Below are 24,677 nucleotides of genomic sequence, written 5' to 3' on the forward strand. Positions count from 1 at the left end.
CCTAATGAAAAGTTTTGCCCAGGTTCCCCTTTCTCCTGCTATTATCCAGGCTGTCTTCATGCCCCACAGGTACATGTACTATACCAGTGGCCAAAGTGCTGCAAAAACAGATGCATGACGCTGCCCGTTTTCTAGTGACCAGAGGATTGCACTATCCCAGGCACCCAGGGAAGCTCCCACAGCTCTGCAAACGCAGGCACTGGGCTCCCACTGTGCTGGGGGTATCCAGCAGCTCAGAATAAGAATTTTTTATCACCTACTCACTCTCCTGTCCGATTCTGAAAACAAGCTAAGAAGTGTGTCTAAAATCGGGTTCCTCATGGAACTTCGGACAGAGAAGTTTGAACTGCATGACTTTTTAATCTCCCTGCAGAGACCTTCTCTGGGGCCCTTGGCTCTCAGGGCTGGTGGCATCCATAGATCTGACCCCTCTTACCCCATTCTGGAGGCCCCCTGATGAGCTGGGGAAATTATGGAGTAACATTCCAAGGAAAAGTCACACTGAAAGGGATGAAGTGTGAACCCTGCCAGAAACTGTGGGTCTTGTTTTATTTTGTTTTGTTTTTAAAAGCCTTCACCTCGCTTTTGAAGACAAGGCTAGAGCAAGTTTTCTGGGACTTGAGAGAGCAAATGTAAAAAGACAAAACACAAATTCCTCTGCCATGTTCTCAGTGATTGACACTCTCCGAAACATAGTTCCAGAAATTAAAACGTAGGCAAAAGAGAAAACACAATTCAATGCTAGAAAATTCTAATTCTAATTTTGAGTGTTTCTTAAAGCGTGGCCTACGATGACCTCCATCAGAATCACCTAAGGTAACAGGGCAGATTCTGGCCCAGCCCAGGTCTCCTGAATCAGTCTCTGGGGGTGGGAATGTGGAACTTGCATCTTTTACCGGCTTCCTTGATGATTTTCCTACACTCTGAAGCACGAGAGCCAATGCTCGATGCCTCCTTTATATAACTCCCTCTCATCTTACCCTTCTAGCAGAAGAGAAAATATGACTGGATCCCAAGAAGTCTGTCTGGGATGCAGTTCTGAACACAGCATTGAGCTAGATCAGGCTTTCCAAATTTCTGGAAATTTTCTATGACATTTTCTCTTGTTTTTTTTGTTGTTGTTTTTTAAATCCAGAAACAGTAAACTTTGGGGTCAAGAGCAGACCCAGAGAAGGGAATGTGAAGCTCTCATTTACTGAAATTTATTAAATGCTTTGCATATATTTTTAATGTATCTTTTCTACCACTCTATAAAGTATTATATTTGTTTTGTAGATGAGTGATGGGGCCAGGAAAGGTTAACAATTTTTCCACGATCACCTAGCTCCTCCTTTCCACACTGCCAGAGGTGGTGAAGAGGGCTTATCCCACATTTGGGGGGGACCCAGACCTGCCACAGCACATATCTAATGGTGATCCTAATGGTGACTCCTAGATGTCTGGACCACGGCTCTGGAAATACTATCAGTTGATTCCCGGGCCTTTGGAGCCTGTCTTGTCTTGTCTTGAACAAGGAATGTCTGGAACACCAGGTTCGTGCCTTCCCTGACTGTCAATTTGTGAGTCCCCGATGGCCTGCCACCAGGACCTACTGCCTCCAGGAATTACCCACCAAAGGGCAGGCAGCTGGATACCTCCCTTACCACATGGAAGAGCTTGAAGAAGTCCACGTTGGCGTACAGGGTGTCCTCCATCCACTGTAGGGTGCCCTGGGAGAGGGAGCACAACGCATCACGCACTGTCTGCGCCGCACGGCGCTGGGGGAAGATTAGGAAGCGCTCCAGGAGGGCCTCACTGCAGGCGATGTCCTTCAGCACTAGGTCTGGGACTCCATGAGCAAACTGCAGAAAGGAAAAGCAACACTGGAAACCTCCCTGTAGTAGAGGAAGACTGGCCCGCGCAAAGATGTCCACGTCCTAACCCACAGAACCTGTGAAAACGTTATGTGGCACTGCAAGGGGAATTAAGCTTGCAGATGAAATTGAAGTTGCTCATCAGCTGACTTTAAAATAAGGAGAGTATTTTGGATTATCTGGGTGAGCCTAATGTAATAACAAGGGTGCTTTAAATGTGGAAGAGGGAAGCAGAAGAAATAATGTCTGCCTTGAAGATGAAGGGAGGCCACCAGCCAAGGAAAGTAGACAGTCTCTAGAAGCTAGAAAAGGCAAGAAAATGAATTTTCCTCTACTTCCCTCAGTAAGGAGCACAGCACTGCTGGCTCCTTGACTTTTAGATTCTGACCTCTAGAACCATAAAATAATAAATTTGTACTGTTTTAAGCCACTAAGTTTGTGGTAATTTGTTATAGCAGCCACAGAAAACGAATATATTCCCAGGCCTCGTTTTAGCAGAGAGATTTTACAGTTTAAGCCATCCCTTCTTAGCACATGATGCTAAGGTACCATCAGGACCTACTTCCTGAAGCTGAGGTGGGGGACTGACTAGAACACATTTGGAGTGATGGTGAATGACCACCCCTGCCTTCCTGTCTCACCAGATTGAACAAATAAAAATACTGCATGCCCAGTTAAATTTGAATTTCAGATAAACAGTGAACAATTTTTGGTACAAGTATGTCCCAAACAGAGTCCAAATGGGACATCCTCATGCTGAAAAACTGTTTGTTGTTTATCTAAAATTCCAATTTAACCAGGCACCTGTATTTTATCTGACGATGCTAACCCCTGGAGCTCCCACATCCGAAAGCTCCTGTGGAGCACAATCCCCATGATGGCCTCCAGAGGCCAAGGAGGCCTCAACCCTGGCCAGGACCCTTGTCCGCCCAGCACAGTAACTGGCCTCCTGGAGTCCTGGACTCCCAGTAGTGGACAAAACCCTAAATACCATAAATAGAACAGCTTCATGAACTTCCCTGGCCTCCACAGTCCCATGCCTCTACAGTCCCATGCCTCTACACAATCCTCTGGGCTGGAGAATGGAGCAGGTGGGTCTCTGTTACCCACTGTACGGAAACTGTCCAGACCACACAAATGAAGCCCAGGTCGCAGCTGGTGCTGAGTGGATGCGGACTCCGTGAATCTCAGGGGCCTGTAACTGGGTGCATATTCCAACAGGGCCTTCCTGTTTTGTCCATACCTTCCTTCTCATCTCCAGGCAAAACCTCACCCCAACTCTACTCCCAGAGTCTAAAACATTTTGAGGTGGAGGGAATTAATGAGCTCATTAGAGTCCAAACCTCTAATATTCCAGAGGAGGGAAGTGATGGAAAAGGGGTTAGGTGACTTGAGAAGGTTACACAACAGGCGAGGGAGAAAGCTGGGACACCATGAAAATGTAACTCATTCATTCAATGCTCATTCACTGCGTTCCCATTCTGGAGGGACTAGGAGAGTTACTGGGGATGCAGCGAGAATAAGATGAATTTTCTGCCCTCCCCAAAACTAGCTAGGCTAGTTTCCAGGCTAGCTGGAAATGCAGGCATTTAAACAGCAGGAGGTGCTAGGCTGAATGTCGTGAAACCAGAGCGCAGAAGAGGGAGTGTTGAGAATTGCTAGTAAAAGTAGCTGGTATTTATTGAGTGTTTATTATGTGCCATGCACTATTCTAATTGCTTCACGGATATTAATTCTTTTAACCCCCACAACCACCGTATATGATAGGTACTTTTATTATCTCCATTTTAGCAATAAGGAAACAGATTGCTTATTAACTTGCAGTGAACCTTGTGACCTTGCTGAGATTTGAACACACAGCTTGTGCTTAACCATTACCCGTTAGCTCTTAGGGAGCTAAGATTGGGGGGGGGGGGGGAAGGACAAAGAAGGGAGGGTTTATGAACTGTTTCACTGAGGAGGCAACACTTGAGCTGGGCCTGGAAGAATGTTCAGGAGGTTCCAGGGCTGGGGGTGAGAGGTGTGATGAGGGATGGACCAGAGAACCATATTACTTTAATTGCCTAATCACTCCCTTGATGGGGAGAGAACGAGTGATGCTATTCCCTTTGGAGCTGTGCTCAGACACTAGGCAGAGGGATATCCAGTCCTAATGGTAAAGAACGAAATTCCATGTACGATGAGGATGATCGGTTAAAGAGCTGCAAGCCCCATGTAGCTGTTTACATTTAAAATAATTAAAATTAAATAACATTTAAAAATTCAGTTCCTCAGCTGCACTAGCCCCATCTCAAGTGCCCACCAGCCACATGTGGCTAGTGGCTACCCTACAGACAGCACAGAGAGGGCACTACTGTCATGGAGGGAAATTCCCATGGACAGTTCTGTCAAGGAGACCGAGACAGAGATCAGGAGGAAGGCACACAAGGCAGTCGGGCTAACAAGCAGGGTGGATACGGAGGCATGGAGGGAGCTGGGTCCACACGACCGGCCTCCAGAGTGCAGGAGCTGGGCTCCTTCCTAAGCTCTGAGTTCTGCTGATCAGGGAAGCATCAGCTAATCAGAAACTGCAACACTAAATAAAGGCACACCCCAGTGGCCCAGGCCCTGTCTTCTCCCCACAAGAAAGGCTTAGCCCTAATGCCAGCAGCACAGCAACTAGAAACCCAAATGTCACGTAGGTGAGGAACTGGAAAGAAATTTCCCCTAAATTCCTGCCCTTATCTCCATCTCCCTTTTATTACCAACTGGAAGTCATCACAGGCATTTCTAGGACTTGAGTTTTATGAGCTGAAGAGAAAGCAAAGGGGAAAGTGAGCAAGTGATGCTGCCCACCCCCCGCCCCCGGATTGGGATGGGAGGGGAGCCAAGCAGGGCCGGGCAGCCAGGCCTGACCCCAAGGGCCGCCCCAGGAGCGCACTGTGGCCAACCTGGGCACTGGGGGTGCCGGGTTCCAAGGGCCCTGACACTCTGCCTCAGGGCTGAACCTCAGCTCCCCTTGTCTAGTTTCAGTGAAAACCTCAGGGTCTGAGAAGCCAGAAAAGCAGGTATGGGGCCTCTCTATTGTTGTGCTGGGAACCAGCTTGAAAACCCCCTTCAAAGGAGCCAAACTCAGCCAGGCAGGTGGGTCCCCTCCCTTCTCTGGGCTCAGACGGCACCCTGTGCAGACCTTTGCCTCAGGACTGACACAGGCCCTGAAATTCTCTATTTACGTCTCCGTCTCCCCTGGAGTCTAGAGGAGGTGCGGTCCTGGCCAGGAGAGCCAGGCGGGGCGTCTGTGCTAAGGCCCCTGCTTACCATGCGTTCTCACCGTGTTCATCACACTAGGAATCCACACCCCCAGGATGCTGGGCCATGAGCCCATGAGGCCCCAAACTAGAGCAGTGGTTCTCAACCCTGAGCCATCAGAACCACCTGGAGAGCTTGTTAAAGCAGAGACCGCTGGTCAGTCTGCGATGGGGCCTGAGAATTTACTCCCAGTCCTTGCTGAGGCTATTGGTCTTGGACCCTGAGAACCACTGAACGAGCACGGGACTAGGAACGAGAAGACCTGATTCCACACCAGCTCGGACAATTCTAGCTCTACAGCTGTGCACAAGTCAGTCGGTCTCCAGGCACGTCAGTTTCCCCATCTGTGTGACCCATCTCGGGATTAATGTGAGTAGCGCAGGCGCGCGCAGGCGCTAACAGATGTGAAAGTCATATATTAGTGGGCAAAACACTCTGAATAAATACAGGAGATTATGAAACAGACAAAATAGATTTGGGGGGGACAGAAGGAGTTCGCCTGGCACTGGGAAGAAACGGTCCAGGAAATCAGAGGTCTGCTCTACTTGCGGCCGTTATCGGGCTCTGTGACCTCAAAGGCCACCTCAGCACACTCAGACCCTGGCTTTGCCTTTTTCTTGGCTGGAACTCTCCTCTCACAGGCATTTGCATGGTGCCTTCTCTTCAGTTAGATCTGCTCAAAGAGCACCCCCTCAGGAAGGTCTTCCCTGCCCATTGAATTTAAAACTGCCCCCAGTCCCTCCCTAACTCCGACCCTGCTAGACCTTCCTCACAGCCCCTTTCACAATCTGGAAACGCATGTAAGTGCCCTTGGCTTACTTGATTATTGCCTGTCGTCCCCGCTGGAATATGAGCTCCCAGAGTCAGGGGTTTCCTCGTATTGTTCCCACTGTATTCTGGTACCTAAAACATCTCTAGGTGTTTGGTGAATACATGAATAAACCTCAGTTTCCTCAACTATAAAAGGAGTTTGAGCCACGTGGTCTCTAAGGTTCCTTCCAGTCATAAAACTCTGAGATGTTTTAAGGGCTGCCAGGATTTGTGCCACTCCAGAATCCTGCGATGGGAATGCGCATCACCACAAGTGAACCCCAGGTATTCTCCTGAGTGTGCGGCACGAATCTGAATGATTCTGAATGTGAAAGCAAGAAGGAAAAAAGAAACTCAAGGTCTCCTTTGCCTTTCTCAGGCTCAGGCTCAGTGCCCACCCTTCCCTTCCAGGGACCACTGACCGATGACATCCACCTACCTGCTCTGGACGGACTTGGGAGTTGACCAGAAGGTAGACAACTGAGTCAGACAGGCCAATGCTCTTTATGAGAAACAGTGACAGTGTTTCCTCATCTTTTAGGACATCCCGTATTCGTATTCCTCTTCCTGCGTACGAATGAAAAAAAGAACAGGGTGTCGGAGGGGAGATGGGTCAAAAAAAGGAAAACATCTAGAATTGATTTCTAACTTGACTATCAGAGGAAGGCCCTGTTTTGGGTTCCCTGGGAGCGCCTAAGAGTCAGGGCCCCTACCAGTGGCAGTCACAGCATTTACTGCTGGAGCAGACGAGCCAAATTTAGTGAGAAGGCACACAGGGTGGAAAAAATTAGGTTGGGGTGGTGGTCATCGGATGCTTTGTGGAGTTGGTCTTGGACAATGGGGTGGGGTGAGGAGCAGTTTTGTCCCCCTGGAAATATTTGGCAATGTCTGGAGACATTTTTGGTTGTTACAACTGGGAAAGTATTGATGCTAGTGGGTAGGGGCCAGGGATGCCACCAAACGTCCCACAAGGCACAGGACAACCGCGTTTCTCTGATAAAACAAAGAACTATCTGGTTCAAAAGGTCAATAGTGCTAAGGCTGAGAAAGCCTAGTCTAGAATAGGAGGAGAATTAGTGCCATTGTCATGGGGTAGAGAACCCTTCTTGGTGTTTCTGTCAGCTCAGCTATGGCTCTAAGCTCAGGGTATGGACATGTACTAAGAGAGATCAGGCTGTATGGGACAAGAAAATCTTCAAGTGGGGAAAGGGGGATTGGCCTGTTGCCTGGGCTTGTAGTTTCATGCCCTGATCAGCCCAGTCACATTCTTTCAGCTCCACTCAAAACCTACTGGAAGCAGAATTTTCTTTATAAGGAGGCATAAAGGACTTCTAACAGTTGCGGTGACCTTGGGGCAAGTGACTGAACCTCTCTGTCTGCACTTTCCACATCTACCTCTTAGGATCGTTGTGGGGTGACTTGGGATAAGGAGGGTAAAGTGCTTATTAGCTCCCAGCTCAAAAAAATGCTTGACCTGATTGCATTAATATTATTCTTACCCCTCCCAGGGGAGGCACACCCACCTTCTCTGCTTGCTTCCAGGGCCAACACTCACTCTGAAGCTGGCCCACTGCTACAGTTCATGAGGCACGAGCCAGAGAAGAGGGGGACGGGCCCAGATATTTATGAAATCCTTTCAACATTAAGGGAAAGCATTTGGGTTGCATGAAAACAGTTATCTTTACATCACAACTTCTCCGGAAGCCTGGTTGACTGCTTATGTCTTAGTTCTTCTTTAAATAAATTTAATCACCAAATGCCCCTGTTCCTTCCAGGCTCTAACACCACAGTGCTCTTCCTCCCCAAATTCTCCCCAGGCCGCCAAGAGGCCTAGCTCCCCAAGTGCTTGACAGTCACCCTTTACGTTCAAGTGGTGACTTTCTTTGTACATGCCTTGTCCAGATTGATGTCGCTGATAATTTCCTCTTGAAAGGGGATGGGCCAGCCACAGGCCTGCCCGTGCAGCTGGGGCAGGGGAACCAGCCCCGAGGTTCCACCACACAGCAGCCTCTCTCACCACAATGGATGTCCCTTAGAGCTGTACTGCCAGGTAGCTCAGTATCACTACCTTTTGCTTAGGAAAAGCCCAAAGCCTTTAGGGGAACCTGACTATAATATATAATAGTCCCTTTTATCTTCAGTGGATAGATTCTGAGCCCCCCCCCCCACAGTGGTTACAGATAGTACCAGACCCTATATATACTATGTTTTTTCTTATACATACGTACCTATGATGCAGTTTAATTTACAAATTAGGCACAGTAAAAGAATATCCAAATTGCCAGCATCACTGGTCTTGCACTTTGGGGCCATTATTAAATAAAATAAGAGTTATTCTTACACAAGCACTGTGATACTGCGATAGATGATCTGATAAGCTAAGCTAGACAGCTAGTAAGTGACTAACAAGTGGGATACCTGGGCAAAGGAATGGTTTCCATCCTGGGTAGGTTAGCCCAAGATTTCATCATGCTACTCAGAACGGCACACAATTTAAAACTTATGAGTTGTTCACTTCTGGAATTTTCCATTTAATATTTTTGGACTGTGGTTGACCACAGATAACTGAAACCATGGATTGGGGGCATTCCCCCAAGAGAGGGGGATGGTTCTGAGAGGGGCTGGTTTATTTTCTTCTTGCCCTCTTTCCTTTTCAATAACATATGTCTGTCATCTTCCAAACCCAGCTTCCTTTTTTCTTCCCCTGGGGCACCAGCTTGGTTGTTCATCTTCGAATCATTTCTTTATATACAGCATGATACTATATCCTCTGGCCTCCAGCAATGCAACCCCGAACACACACACACACACACACACACACACACACACACACACACACACACACAGAGAGAGGCTCTTGAGAGTAGGGAGCTAAGGATCCTGCTTTTATTATACTCCTCATCATACCTAGCAATGCTGGGCACAGAGTTGTAAGCCCTCCAAGTCACCTCTATCTGACACCCAGCATTAGAGCCTGACATGGAATCAGGTCCTTGGTAAATGTCTGCGGAATGACAGGTGACACCCAATAAATATCTGTTCTCTTGACCTGAGAGTCAGGGCCCTATCTGACTGTGTAAACTCTTTGTTATTCTTTAACTCCCTCACCTGACCTTACATACAAATACCTTGCTGGGGAGAAGGGACAAAACAAGGGAAACTGGGAGTGATTTTGCCCTGGTCCAGCTTCCCAGCCAGGTGCCTGGGCTGCTGTGGCCCTAGGGAGAAGGGGCAGGAGCGTGCTGGTTCAGCACACCTGAGGAGGGCCGGGGCCACCCTGTTCGGAGAGCGTGGGGCCGAAAGTGTAAGCAGTGGCCGATACCAGACAGCAGCTACACCAGACTCCCGAGGGAGAAATGTGAACTGGGGGCCTGAGGAAAGAAAAATAAATGTAGTTTAAAATGTGGTTCTTCTTGTTCTCTTCCCTGGGAAGATTAGAGGCTGGGGGAGGGGGCCGCTGAGGCCCATGGAGGTCAGGGGAGCTGAGGCTGGGGTGGGGGAAGCCAGGAGAAGGTGTGCGTGAGGCTAAGGGGAAGACAGCGTTTAAAGATGATTGAGAGACTGCAGCTTGCTTGGGGGTGAGTGGGGAGGGGGCTTCACGGCTGGTCTTTTACCATTAATCCTCCTCTGCGGAGAATGCAGTACTACAGGTTTGCTAGGAAAGGAAAATGCCCTGGGTCACCATTGGCATACTTTCCCAGGTGACCGGGAACTGACAGGCAAAAGCACACCCCAGGTACAGCCGCCCACCTCGCTTTCAAAGGCTTAACCCTCCGCTGCAGCTTTGGGCTGGGGAGTCAATGATCAGAGCCGGCAAGGTCCCCAGGGCACCCTGGGACAGACTCTGAAACCGTCTTCAGTTCTGACGGTGGACTTCAGTCCCTGGCCTGGAATTCCTTCAGAGACTCTGTCTCTTTCCTTGGGGATGGTCCCCTTTCCCCTCTCATGGCCACCAAGGTCAGGAGTTCTGCAGAGTCTGTGTTCTCGGCCCCCAAAGTCCTTTGGAGAGCCTTGGCTGGCCTTCCCTGACTCAGTTTTCCCAGAGCCCCGAAGCTGCCCTCTTGAAGGGAACGTTCGCCGACAGCCCGAAGGCCGGCAGAAGGAGCACCTGCGCCGATTCAAAACTAGTCCTGCGTCGGGCTGGGAAGGAGTGATTTTGGTTCTCATATACAGGCTCGAAAGACCACAGAGACATTGTGGTTTGCAATGACTTCCTTTATATTTCCTCCCAGCCGGACTCCATCCGACAATCAGAAAACAAAATGAAATATCTGCTGGATGAGTGGGGTAGACAGTCATTCCAGGGGTCGGATAAGCCCGTGTTCTCATCCGCTTGTTTAACCTTGGGGAAAAAAATGCTTTTTTGTTTGTGCTTTCCCATTATTTCCCTCACTATTAAAATGCTGACTGTGCTCATACCCCGCAAGGCCCTTTAAGCTTGAGTTAAGTAAAATCTTAGTAAACTTCTGAGCAACAAAGAAGATAGTTTGTAACCTGGTTTTACTACATAAAGTATACTACCTCTGAAAGAATTAGAATGTAATGAAGCAATCTTAACGGTCATCTGATCATATCTGTGTCCTTTATCACTCCAGTGGGGAGAGAAGAGAGAAAGTGGCCCAGCGGGAGGAGGATCAGGTTCTCCTTGGAGAACTTTCCCCTCCTGACTCCCCTGTGCTCTTTGAAGCCCCCCTGCTTCCCTCCACCAGCCCCGCACATGGTGTGGTCACTGTCCACTTGGTCCTTCCACTTCTGCCCAGGGAGCCCTCAGGGGAGGGCACTGGTCTGACCACCTCTCTGTCCCTGGGGACTGGCACACTGCCTGGCTCAGTGGGCACTCACCAAACATCTGCTGACTGCGCTGCATGGGTGAGGAGCCCTAGGGAGTTGGTCTGTACCATTCTCCCCGAGCAGAAGCTCTTCTATCCAGCCGCCCCCCGTCCTGTTGGATGTCCCCTTCCTCATCCTTGTCATCCTCCAAGATCATCCTGACAGTCACTTCCCCGTCTCCATCCTAGGAGCAGACATCTCCCAGCAGCAACAAACCACTTCCTTCGCAGCCTCTGAGGCCCACCCCTGAAAAATTTTTTCCACTCCCAGGACTGCAGTGACCCCTGGGGTCCTGGCAGCCCTGTTCTCTTCCAGCTGCTCATGTGCCCCTTCAAGGGGATGTGGTCCAGCTGGTGCCCAGGCCACTGCCATGGCCAGTCTCTCCGGCCACCTACAGGGGAGCCTATGGCGGATGTGACAACCGCACAACATTCACTTGTGCTCTAAAAAGAGACGTCAGAGTGGTTACTGGGTTTGGGTTTTGCTTGTTTCTAGTTCTTCCCCTGGGGAGGAGGGGCATGGGAGAGGGAACTCCCCCACCCTTCCTCCTCACGCTTCTGGCCTCCAAGTGGCTCTCCTACCCACACCACCTCAGGGTCCAGCCAGCGTGGCCTCTCATTTCCTTGCCCTCCCCATCACCTAACCTTCACCTCCGCTCCACTTCAACAACCATGGCCACACCTGGGGGCTTGTTTTTATCTGTCCTGCATGCCTTTGAAATCCTGAATTCACATATTTCACATTCTGACCACATCTGTCAATCTTTCCATCCTGCTATTTTCTCAGTCCTTAAACAGGGTCATGGAGCCCTCCAAGACCTCTATTCTCTTGCCCCTCCATTTTCCCCTGGGCAACTGTAGTACTTCTGGCTTCTCCTCCATCCGTATGCAGCCTGAACCCGATCCATGTAGTCCAATCACCACCCTCCTGGACTTTCTGTGGCACCTCCCTACCAGCCCCCAGCCCTTCATCCCCCCACTCTGCGCCTGTTCTGCCTCCGGGCCTGGGATGCTGAATATTGCCAGAAGAAACAGAGTAACTGTACATATTTATGTCACGACAAGCATGTGCTCTGACCTCCCTGGCTCCGTACTGCTACTTGGCATTGCTTCCACACGGTCCTGGGTAGCTCACTCTCTAGGACTCTGTGAAAGTATTCCACACCTTTACCATGCTCCACAAATCCCTCCCCCTGCTTCCAGCCCTTCACCTGGCCTCAGACTTCCCAGAGCACCATCACTCTCTGCATTCTCCTATCTCTGGACTCACCTGAGATGAGACCTTTCCGGCCCTCCTTCCCAACCTCCCACCTTCAAGGCTGGCAGGAAGAGGAGGTCTCGCCAAGGTAAGCCTCATGCTGCCTCTAGGTCCCACACCTTCCTGCATCCTCTGGTATCTTTTCCAACCAAATCTCCAAACTCTTTCCTGTATCTTCAATCTCTCTGATGGAGAAGGCAAGTGAGAGGCGAGTGATAGTAAGAACACTGAAGCCCACCTCACCTGCAATCCTCTCGGGGTGCGCCCGGAGGGTGTTCATGAGTTGCGACAAGGTGCAGAGCTCTGTCCAAACCTGGCCAAGGTGCTGGCTCTCTGGTGCACCCATGAGGAGTTCTTGAAAATCTCGATAAACCCTTGCCAAGCTGTAAGAAAGAGCCTCATCAATAAAGACACAGCTGTCATTTTCATCAACACCATTATCATCATCATAATACCTTGTGTAATTTTTTAACATACCACCTGCTTGACCTATCTATTACATTATGTATATTTTTACTTCCTTATACATATAAGATAACACGGGCAGTGAGAAATTTGTTGTCAAAAGTCTTCCAACTTTGCCAGGGCTGGGTCACCTCTCAACCCCATTCTCTATGTGTTTCCTGTCCCAAGAACCCTTAAATAGGATGATATTAGGAGATATTACTGGAGGCTCTTCCCAGCCAGTACCCACTTCTCTGAGACCTGCCCTTCCAGCCATTCACATGAGCAGGTTCTAACAGCCATGCTTAACCCGCAAAGTCCTCTCTGCATGCATGTACACACACACACCCACCAAGGCTGATGGACAAGAAGAATAAAGCTGGGCTAAGCAGATCTGTTCCCAGGAATTTGAATGGTACTCAGGGATGCTCTTCTGATTGCCCAAGCTGAGGGACCGTGAACTGGGCAACTAGCGCCAGCCCAGGCATTGAGAAGCAGGGGATACTGGTCCATGGAGAGAGGCAAATGGAGTAGAAGCCCAGAGGGAGGCAGAGAGGCTGGACCTTGTAGGCCCAGACGGGAGGGAAGACCTCCTGACGGCTCTCCAGTTCTTCTCCCACTCCCTGAGGACTGCCTTGCTGCTCCTGGCTTTTCAAGAAGGTCTAGTGTCCAAACCATATCTTTCCCTCTGAGGCTTAAACTTGTTTAAATATGGTTCTGTGCCCTGCAAGCAAATGAATATTTCACTCATAATGTGTGTGTGAAACATGAAACCCAGATTTCCTTGTTCAAATGCTGAGTACAGCTGGAGTCTGAAACCCCTTCCCTTCCCCCGCTCCCACCTCTCAATCTGTAGACACTGTCAGTGCCAGTCCCACCAAAGCTCCATATAGCCTCCACTGAAATGCCTTCAAGTCTCCCCTGATCCCATCCTGTGACCCATGGGGTCTCTAGGCAGGTGTTTCTTCTCAGGCACCTCAAGGAAGCTCAAGCTGAAAGTACGGACTGTAAATTAAAGCTTCCAGGTGGTGTTTGCAGCCATGGGAGCCCAGCTAAGATGCCATCTGCTGACTTTCCCGGGAAGATGGGTGTTCTGTGTTCCCTCCTCTATCTTCCTACCATCCGGGGGTTAGTAAGCATATTAGAGGCTTGTGGCGCATGCAGTCTCTGTCACAACTACTCACCTCTGCCTTTGTAGGGCAAAAGCAGTCGCGGTCTGTTCCCAGTGGGGAAGGCTACCTCTGAGTATTAAGCTGAATTACCAAACGTTCTTTTTTTTTTAGTCAAAATGCAGTTTTGTCCTGGAGGAATTATATCCAGATCTCCTCTAAGGAAAGAACTGGAGTAACCAAATATCTCAGTTTCCATGTGACTTGATGTTTATACAGGTAGGTAAAGCCTACTCCCCAACAAGCCTTTGTTGGTGAAACATCACAAGCTGCAGCTCGAGGTCAGCCCAGTGGCTGAAGGACAATCCTGTCCTCATCCCTGAGCCTCTGTCCATAGAACACGTTACATCAAGTCCCCCTAACTCCTGCTCTGAGAGGGAATTCCAAAAATAGACCCTTTTCGTATGGAATTTGACCTGAATTCGATCCCAGACCAGAGGTCATTAACCTGGAGTCCACAAGTCCCCTGAAATCATATGCACAGTGTAATGTTTTGTGTGTGTGTGTGTGTCCATCTTTCTTGGGAGAGGGGCCATCAGTTTTCATCAGATTCTCGGAATGGTCGTCAGCCCCACAGGTTAAGAACTTCTGCTCTCAGGCAGTATACTAAGATTTTGCCAACCAAGGGAACTGATAGCATTTACGACAGAGGATTTGGAAATTGTCTTTGTCTTCCAAGAAGCAAACTTCACCTTGTAAACTTGATTTCGTTCACCCTCAAAAGGTTCCCTGACATTTTTCTTAGCCTTTAGATGTCCAAGAAGGCTTTTAAAAGGAACAGGGATCTCTCAGAATTGATCCAGCGTGGACAGTGATGTAAGGATACAGAAGGGGAACTGAGTTTTTTTCATCCAGTGACTCCATCCAAGAAGGTGAATGACCTGGAGGCAGTGGACACATCTCAGCAGGGGGCTGAAATTAGACTCCAAGTCACATCTTGGGGATATATGAACCAAGAAATTGTGTTATGTGGCCTTAGTTTGAAGCATTTTCCTCAAGTGCCCTGACAGCTGATAGAATGCTCCAGAGAGGAAACATGCCCTGCTCCTTTGAGTTTAAGGTTTCAGCAAACCACAAAAACACTCATTCAGCATCACATGCTCTGTGTGCTCACACATGAACTCCAGGGCAAGATGAGAATAAAGGGTGCACAGCTTCCTCCTGGTATGGTGGGAATCTCAACACTTACATGGAGTTGTTATAGTTTGACACAATTCCAGGAGATTCTCCCGGGGTGGGACTTTGAAAACAAGGATTGTTCACATTGCAGAAAATTCCCTGGAGCCATGGCAACATTCCTGCTGAGGGCATCGCCTTGTTGGGAAAATGGCCTTTAAGACAGGAAATGGAGACAAGGAGTTAGTCATTGACACTAAGTAGGATGCAGGCCCTAGGATCTAGAGCCTCTGCAGGAAGGACCCCTGCCCTTCTGGTGCTTTCCTTCATTCACCAACATTTAAGAAGCAGGGGCGGGACTTCCCTGGTGGCGCATTGGTTAAGAATCCGCCTGCCAATGCAGGGGACACGGGTTCAATCCCTGGTCTGGGAAGATCCCACATGCCGCGGGGCAGCTAAGCCCGTGCACCACAACTACTGAGCCTGAGCTCCAGAGCCCGGGAGCCACAACTACTGAAGGCCGTGCGCCTAGAGCCCGTGCTCCACAACTAGAGAAGCCACCGCAATGAAAAGCCCACACACCGCAACGAAGACCCAATGCAGCTAAAACTAAAATAAATAAATTAATTTGTTGAAAAATAAAAAACGAAGCAGGAACATCTAATATATGCCAGGCCCTGTGCAGAGTGCTGGAGACAGGGTCTCTTCTCTCAAACTCCCAGTGTAGTGGAGAGTTGGACAAATGTCCTAATAGAGGCATGGATGGAAGTGTGAAGGGGGAACAGAGGAGAAGCACATCGTTTTGGTGGGGGGATGGGGAGAGGCAGAGAGATGTTAGTGCAAGAAGCCTCTGCGAGTTGCTGATGCTTGAGGAGGAGAAGAGGTCCATCTATTCCTTCCACAACTATGTATTGAGCATCTACCCCCAAGCATGCAAAAGGGGGCCCAGGCGCAGGTTATGGGCTCCTTGTGGGGTGAGGTAAAGAGGCAAGAGTTTGATGTGCAGGAGGCTGAGTCAGAACTTGGGGCCTGAAACTTAAAAACAAGAGGTTGAGGAGCAAGAATAGGGGACTGAGCAGCTGTGTGTAACTCCTGAGGCCCTCACCTCAGCTGTCTAGAGCCAGAAGATGTCATCCTGGCCAGAAACCAGATGAAGGCTTTCTCTGAGGGGCATAGTACAAAAGAGGTACTTACAGGCTCATCTTCGGTCCCAGGACACCTCTGGGGTCCAAGAAATACTATATTATTAATATACTATTTTTTGTCCCTTCTCATTTTTCTTTAGCAACATGTCTAACATATCTCTGAACTGTCTCCAAAATATTTCAAAGAACTCATCTATAATCTGCTCCCTTTGAAGTTAGGAAGAGTTTAGGTATAGGAAAAAAACAACCAAATAAAAAATAATTACACAATTCTTCAGTAACCACATGTAAGTATTTGCATAGAATGTGTAGGATTTAAAAGTTAGTTTGCATAACGCCGATGAATCTCTGTTTTCTGCATCGTAGGCATAAAATGATGATAAGCAGATCAGATCCTGGCACCCCCAGCCCCCAAAACCTTTCTAAACAAATGGATAGGCCCTCCAGGCCTGCCAAGGCTCCCCCTGCCCTCACCCCCATTATGCTTACATTCATGTTGGCTGTAGAGTGGGTTGACATTCCTTAACCAGATCAGGACCAGAAATAAAGATAAAGGCCACACAAGTTCCACCACAAAGCGAATCTGGGGAAACAAAACAAAAAGAGAGAAAGACCAGTGATGCTAAGAGATTACAGGAAACATACCCAAAGCAGACATACTTCATTTCAGTGCCTGTCTATGCAATAGGACTTTGGTTGTGGTGTATTTACCTAAAGGACTTCCTTTTTTTAAAATCCCGTCTCCCATACTGCCTCTACTTTGATATATTAGACTAACGAGACTTGGTGTCGCTCTGGGTTCCATTCTGCCTCTATTTTAGAAAACTGCATTAGCACAGTACTTTCGTCAAAGGTCATCAAGATATGCCCTTGGATGCTGCTGTGCACATGCGTGCAAATTCTGATCCTGTAAGACCCCATCAGACCTCACATGTCTAACAAGCTCACAGGTAATGCTGATGCTGCAGGTAGTAAAGGTATCCTTGTAACCTCTCCTTCTGCAGATGAGGAAACAGAGGCCCAGGAAGGGCAGGTGACCTGTGCAGTGTCTCATCAGCAGTGACAGCATTGGAACCGAAATCCAGCCTCCTGTCTCCCGGCTCAGTGCTCTTCCACATTCCCCCCACTCCCACACACACACCGGCCCTGTCTTCTAGCGCTGCTAGACTTTGCATGTGAGGTCACTGAATGAATGAATGAATGAATGATTGAATGAATGAAGGTGCAAATGCCTCTGTGAACTACTGTGATCCATAGCAAAGTCAAACCCAGAAATCTAGGTATACCAACGTTTTCCTTCAACAATTTCTTGTTGCTTAAACTTATGCCGCCGCAGGATTTTATAATACTGGAAGAGGTTGCTGATACCGACATACAATTGAAAGTAGGTATTTAAATTTAGGTTCAATTTAGAGTTTAAGGACTCTTGACTCCAAAGGAAGGAGAACAAGTTGATTGCTTCAGCCCACACCCTGCGGCATTGCACATGAGGGTACGAGTGGAGGTGTGGGATTATTGGGGGAAGGGTGGGCGGGTATGTATTGGGGAATGTAATAGTTCTTCTACCCAACCCCCATTCCATAAGGAATGGAAGGAAACTCATAGGATTTAAAGGAGAATTAAGGCAGATGGCTAAGAATAGAAATGTAAGTATACAGAGATCTGCTAGGGGCTATTCTCATGGTTTTAAATTTAACCCTTTCTTGTTCCTTCCAAAGAAATGTACTTAAACTCTCAGCAAAGTAGTGGACACCATAGCAGGTGCTCAATAAACCTTTGTTCCTTTTCTGTTGGTGAGGTCTGCTGGCAACTGAATTATTACAAATCATAACATAAGTCGAAGAGGGTAAAAAGACAATACGTTGAAGAAAAAGCAAAAGATGTTCAGGGTAGGTGGTGATTATGCAGTTGTAACTTTTTACAAAATGTTTTATCCAAAATATGTCTAGGGAGGATGTTTTAGAGGAAAACCTCACACAAACATTATGGGAAGAAGAAAGAATAGAAGATTTTTCCTTAAGGTACATATTCTCTCCGAACATGGCAAAACACCAGTACTGGACAAGTCCCATCCCGCGTTAAGAGGACTGACCCCAAGCATACTTGATAGCCATAGAAATGTTGGCAGTCCCCCCAGGTCATGCAAATCAAGGGAGGAAGAGTAAAGACTGTCCCCGGTGACCCTATCTCACTGTTAACAGCTTCATCCATCTTGGCTGGGTACTAGCCAGCACAGCTGTTCCCACAGCAGCGCACTTCCCCTGTTTTATCACTAGTCGTACTTCAGAGTCATTACTCCTTCATGAAGGTGGACCCCCCACTAGCTATAAGCTTCCTGAGGACAGGGACCACATCTATTCTTGTCACTACACCCAACACAGGGCCAAGCTTATAATAATTGCCCAGTAAATATTGGTGGAATGAGTGAGTCTGTGTCAAGACTGGTCTAGGAGGCTTCTCTGGAAAGCTGGAGGTGACTAGAGGCTTAGGTAAACAACCGTCTGCAGACTTAACAAACTGTTTTCCCCAGGGACATGTATGCTGGCTTCACGCCTTCCATCCCAGGTCGCCCTGTCAGTGGGCAAGGTCGGGGAGCAAGTTCCACAAGACAGCAATGTGAGTGATAGATGCAAGCAATGAAACCAAAACTTATTCGTGGTGTCCTCACCAAGGAAATGAGACAACCAGTCCAGATTCCACACATTTGACTCTTCCTTAAGACAACTGCTTGCAAAACTGGCTTCCTATCTAGTAAGTCAGCCACCTTCCATGAAGCAATGTCTATCTGGGAATCGTCTGGTGTATAAGACATTGATGTTGATTTGCGAAGAAGAGCTAGGTTAGGAGTCACTTTAGGGCTTGCTTAATCCCCAAGTCTCAGTTTTCTCATCTGTGAAATGGGAATACTTTGTCCTACAGCTTATACTGAGGGTTAAGAGTGTGTCAATACCAGGGGTTCTTAGCCAACTTCACTCCCTATTAGCTGTACAACCTTGGGTAACCCATTCTACCTCTCCATGCCTCAGGGTGTCTTCTGTAAAATGGGGGTGATATCAGGACCTACCTCTCAGAGCAGCTGTGAGGATGAAATGAGTTCACTGTGTAAAACACCTAAAGCAGAGTCTGGCACGTGGTAACATTCTATCAACGTGAGCCATTTATTATTGACTCTCACAAGGGTCACAAGGACATTGTAGGTGACAGCACATTATAAAGTCTGAAGAGCAAGGAGTTATAATTAAAATTATCTGCACCTCCTAGGTCTGCCCTCCACTCACATTTATGTTTCCTCCTTTTCTCCCTTTCTGGAGTCAGAACTGCTCAGTTGTCAGTTTGGAAACATGGGGCTTCCTGAGAAAACTAACCACACACTGTCCCCTACTCCATATGTTAGAGGACCTTGGACCATGGGAGGGTCAGCCAGCCTGTCTTACCTGTCCCATGGATAAAATTCCTAAACTTAAGCTAGTGCGCCTCATCTCTCTTTGCCATGTAAGTCACACACTCTCTCATCTACTCACCCACTCACTCACCCACTCTTGTATTTTTGAAGTATCTGTTCTTTGGAAGTCCACCCATCAGGAGGAGACCAGATCAGAATTTTCCTTTCCTCCTTCATCCTTTGCCTAGTGCTAGAACTAGTACAGGTTTGCAGGTGTTCCTCTTCACCATATCTCTGAATTAGGGCTGCTGTTTTCTGCCTATAGTCCCTGCCTCTCCAATGATCACCTTCGTTGACCTAGGTGTGCGGTTCTCACGCAGCTGCAGGCAGGAATCCTGTGGGGAGTTTGGGCCATGCCCCACATCAATTACACCAGGATGCCTGGCCGTGGGACATCAGCTCGGTGTCTTTTGTTTGTTTTCTAACACTTCTCAGGTAGTTCCAATAGGCAGCGGGTTACTGCTCCAACTCTGCAAGCATTTGTTTTGGAAGGGCTGCATTTCACACTTCACTCCCTGCACAAAGACCACCGGCAATTCTTTTCTAGCCCTTCTAGCCCGGCACGTCCTCACAACAACCTCTTCTCCCTCCCCCAGAATTGTGGACTCAGCACCCCAACCCCAGAGCGGCATCTTTGTCCTTGATGCTCAACTGTGCACAGGCATACCCTAGGGAGAAATTCCACAGTGTAATTAAAAACATGTTTTCAGAGCAGCTCTGACTCCCCACACCCCTTCTCTTTAAACATGTCTGTAACTTTAATTAAGCCCAGCCGAAGCTCAGAAGGGGCCGGTGGAAATTTTTTTTCCCAAACTGGTATTTCCTTGTTCCCTTTTTTTCCCCCTCCCCTCCCCCTCTCTTTACCACTCAACCTACTTAGGGGAGGAGGGGGTCACAGGGAAGGGCAGAGTCGTGCTTGTTGTTTTAAATCTTGGCCAGTTAGGTTTTCTTCCCTCCTACTCTGTTTTCAATTTGAAAGCGGGTGGCCAAGTTTTGAAATGAGCTGCAGGATTCTCCCTTCTGCACCGAGAGCCCAAACAGGGTTCTCAGCCTGGATGAGTATGACCCAGGACCTGGGAAGGCTTGGAGCTGGCTGCCCAGCTTCTCCACACCTGCCAGGTTTTCCTCACCTAATTCTGGTCCCCAAGTCAAAGGTCACAGCGGTACCAGATGTCCAGGTCTGGGGTCCGAGAAATGATAAGCCCCGTACTCTCATGAATCCTTAGGCTTCCCCAAGTATCCCGCCCTGATATGGAAGCTGGGACCAGGGAGATGACACCAAGGGGCCCTAGACTATGGGTTCTAAGGGGCAAGAGACACATCTAATGGTCTTTATAAACTGTCCCAACACAGTGCCTGACCCATCGAAATGTGGGCGCACATGTATTTGTCCCCACCAGTGGGAGAGGTCTTATCTTTGGAAACGCATGCTCTGGGAACGAACTCCTTGTGGAACCTTCTCTTACTCCTGCCAACCCCAGTCTCTCTTCTGAGCTCCCAGAGCTCATCCTCATCCCCCACCCCAAGCTTCCTTCTACTCCACAGTTGCACATGGTTTTCCACTCAGCAATTGTGCACAGGCACCTGTTTCCACCTGGCTCTGAATTCCATGAGGGCAGGGGCTAACTCACCTGGCTATATAGGACATAGAGGGTGACCATACAGCCTGGTTTGCCAGGTCCAGTATCAGTTTACACTTATTGTGCTGGTGTAATTATTAATTATTACTATTATTATTAATAGTGCCTCCTTTCACTTTTAAAACTACCCTGGATTGGATGATAAATTATACAGTCACCCTACCTTTGAGGTCTTCCTGACCAGCTAATTAGACGGGGCTTTATACATGGGGGCAGTGTGGGGTAACTGACATGTCTGCCTGTCCTGGAGTCCTGGATCCAGCCCCACCAGTCTCTAACATATGAAGCCTCAACAACCTCATCAGTACCCATGGCGGATAATAGTGGTAGCTCTCTCACAGAACTGAGGTGAGGGTTAAATGAGGTGATACTTAGTGCAGTGCCAGGCACTTGGTAATACTTAATAATGTCAACAGAGGAAGAAAAAAAGGGAGGGAGGAAAACAGATCTGAAGACTTTCATTTATGCTCTTAGTGATAAAGAGAGGAGGAATGGGGAAATTTGGTATCTGGTTTTTGCTCCTGCTCTGCTCACAATAGTAAACATCAAAAACCATGAAAGTTTGAGGAATTAAAAACCTAGGAGCTGAGTTATGGGCTGCGTGTGTTGTATTTTTCTTTCATAGAGTCACCATTTTGTGAAGGCAGAAGCTTCCAGAAACTTTACAGGCAGCTTCAAAAGTTTACAGAAGGAGCCATAAGAGCTTTTACATAAGAGCTTTTAGGGGCTGTGGGGATATCTCCATCATATCCAGACATCCTGGAAATTTTCGGAATGTGGGAGCAATTTTCGGAATGTGGGAGCAGAGGGGAAGCTAGCTGGAGGCACACCAGACAGAGACCTCAATTTCCAGGCCATCAGGATGTCATCATACAAATGTCAGCCCCAACTAGGTGCTTCCTGGGAGATTCCCGCAGTCAAGGTCCTCACCCTGAAAGGCCCCATCTTGCTGCAGAGGGGCGGGCAATGTGCTCCCCTAGGAAGCACACTGGAGAAGACAGAGTCCCTGAACAGGGGCCACCTACCAACACCAGCAAAAGGAAGCAGAGACTGTGAGGACCTCTGAGCCAAACCCTGTGACTGAAAATAGGATTATTTTAGGATAGGATATGTCAACATGCTTTGCCACAGGAATGGAATCATTTCAGGCCAGCAGCTGTAGTCCCTGGGTACATTTTTTGAGGACCATGAAGAGCACATTCAGAGTCAAATTGAGTGAGAATGTTAATTTCTCAGCATCCCATAGATTATAAGCATCATGCAGGCAGGGACCGTGATTGTCTTGTTGGTCATTGTGTACCCAGCACCTGGCACAGTGCCTGGCAATTATTAAGTATTTGTTAATTGAAGGTTCCTTTAATAACAAATGTTGTTAAATGAATAAGTGAACAAATTTAGTAATGAGTCTGTTTCAATTTTGCCTATTTGCATTCTAGAAAGGAAGCTCCCAGAAACAAGATTGAGTCTCTGATTACCCTTAGCACTTGGCTCCTGGGATAGCAAATAACTTCAGTGCTAATTTGAAAAATCACACCAGCTTTGACAAAGGAAAGCAGCCTGAGGACACTGGTGTCTCCCAGTAGGAGGGGTTCCTAACTTGTCTTTCCCCTCCAGCCTCCCTAAGTCCTGCCCAAGCCATACAAGTGGGAAGGATCATATGTGCACATGGTTGGATTGTGTCCCTTGCTGCTCCCTTTCATGACAGTTATTAAGCTCTTCTACCTCAGTCCCAAACCCTTTTGCCAGCCAGGACTTCTTCCTCCTGGGTCTGGGCCTAAGACCGGGCTCAGAGACCCCAGCAGCAGCCTCACTGAATCCCTTACTCACAGGGCTGAGTTCCACCTCTGCTAACATCTCCTCTGTGTTCTTCTCCTCTGTATTCCGCTTTCTCCCTTTGGTTCTCTCAGCTCTAGGGGTGGTAGCTGCATCCTGCAATTGCTACCTCCATGTCACCCTGGAGTTCTGTTACATCCTCAGTTACCAGCTTTGTACTAGCTAACACCTCCTTGTATTAGAGTCCCTCTGACTGGACCCTGACTGAGACACTCATCATAGGTCTTCAGATGTTCCACCTGTTGGCCCCCTTCCCTCTCTAACCTTCTTTCCAACGCCCACAAAAACCCTGTCCTGCCCACACAAACCCACTCTGAATCGAGGCTTGGAACAGATCTGTTCTCTTCCTCCCTACAGCCCGTTTTCCTCCCTGTCTCCTTCCAAGCTCTCCTGCTTTGCCTGGCTCCCTCTAATCCCAACCCTGCCCACCCCTCAATCCTCCCCCCTTCATCTTCTCTCGGCTCCTTTAGTCATCTGGCATTGCCATGCCCCTGAGGCCATAGCAATGTGCATTATTTCTTTATAGTTATATATTCACTCTTTACACTTTCTTAGAAAAAAATTACAAAGGCCAGTCAGATTTACATGTATACCCCTGGGATCCCTGATCTCCTGTGGCTCTTGCCTGTTCTCAGGAGATATTTGGACTATGTTCCTTTTTCTTGCTCTTGGTCTCAAAACATATTTTGGGTTCTCACAGCCAGACTCGAAGTGCATAGGATCTGTGTCTTTTAAGTCCCTGATCCAGCCCAGTCCCATGTGTGCTCACTGGAAGTCTCAGTAAACATCTGTGGTTGTTGATAAGATATCTCATTGAATCTAAGACACCATCAATTGTTAGATGCACTGTTATTTTTTGCACACTATGAAAAGAATGTGTCACTTGATTGTGAGCTGCAGTCCAGTTTCAGAAATGTGAAAAACCAGTGTGCTTTGTAGAACCAATGAAACATAGTATCATTGGATTGGAAAGCTCTTAGAGAGCATGGTTTTCCTTTGAGCCTGATCTTCAGGACTTAGGGCTCTTCCTGCTGCACAGTACGGCTGCACAAGGGCATATGGACAGAGGAGCAGGTTTAAAAACCAGGGGCAGGGGAGGGATGGGCAGGCAATGGATTCATGTTCAGGGCAGGCAAAAGCAGACTTTATAATATGGCTGTGCTGGGCTGTAGGTGGAAGGCAGCTACCTCAGGACAGAGAAGCACACCTTACTGTGAAGGACATTTGTCAGAGAGGCTCACAGAGGAGCCAGACAGTTACCTGCTGCTTCAGTGATAAATGGCAACCAGCCCATTGGCTACTCACTTTACCCACTCCCACCCCACCCCCTCTCTCCACTGTCTATTTGCTCCACACCTCCTCAGTGTGAGACCACAAGCTGCACCTGTTACCTTTTGCCTTTTCCGCAGGGTCCAGTTCTTCCAGAGCAGAAGCTTGATCTGTCTGGCAAAGCCCATGCTGTTGACCACGGAAGACCGGGAGACCACTCCTAGCCCTCTGTCTATGGCTGGGGCTCACAGGCAGCAACAGGCATACATGGCGCCCAGAGCACCTCCAGCTCAGGCTGCTGTGTCCTTCTCTGGCTGATTAAAGGCTAGTTTCTTCCTTCAAAGCATAATCCCTTCTAATTACACGTAATCCCTTTGTGGAGGAAAACAGGCTGACACTCCGTTGGCACCTTTTTAGGAAGACATGAGTGGCTGAGCACTAAATGAACTGAGGTGGGGCCATTTCGTGGGAAACCAAGACCCTCAGGCTCCCTCCCCCATCAAAGAGGTTTCTGGGGTTCCTGAAGGGGATGCCTTTGGGAATCTTCGACCTTTCAGTTTGGGACAAAATCTCTGTGCATA

The 24,677-nt window shown here is 48.4% G+C and overlaps 1 protein-coding gene across 1 annotated transcript in view; it reads right to left on the reverse strand.

Moving 5' to 3' along the window:
* Positions 1–24,385, reverse strand: part of ABCA4 (ATP binding cassette subfamily A member 4) — a 136,761-nt gene extending 112,376 nt beyond the window's left edge. The window contains exons 1-6 of the mRNA XM_065872409.1: positions 24,219–24,385; positions 16,402–16,495; positions 14,841–14,982; positions 12,282–12,421; positions 6,391–6,518; positions 1,644–1,841 (exon numbers count right to left, since the gene is read on the reverse strand). Coding sequence (XP_065728481.1) covers positions 1,644–1,841; positions 6,391–6,518; positions 12,282–12,421; positions 14,841–14,982; positions 16,402–16,495; positions 24,219–24,284 — 768 coding nt within the window. The 5' untranslated portion in view covers positions 24,285–24,385. The remainder of the gene's footprint in view (positions 1–1,643; positions 1,842–6,390; positions 6,519–12,281; positions 12,422–14,840; positions 14,983–16,401; positions 16,496–24,218) is intronic.
* Between the last annotated feature and the right edge of the window lie 292 nt (positions 24,386–24,677).

Source organism: Phocoena phocoena, chromosome 1, assembly GCF_963924675.1.
Source record: "Phocoena phocoena chromosome 1, mPhoPho1.1, whole genome shotgun sequence".
Taxonomy (NCBI): domain Eukaryota; kingdom Metazoa; phylum Chordata; class Mammalia; order Artiodactyla; family Phocoenidae; genus Phocoena; species Phocoena phocoena.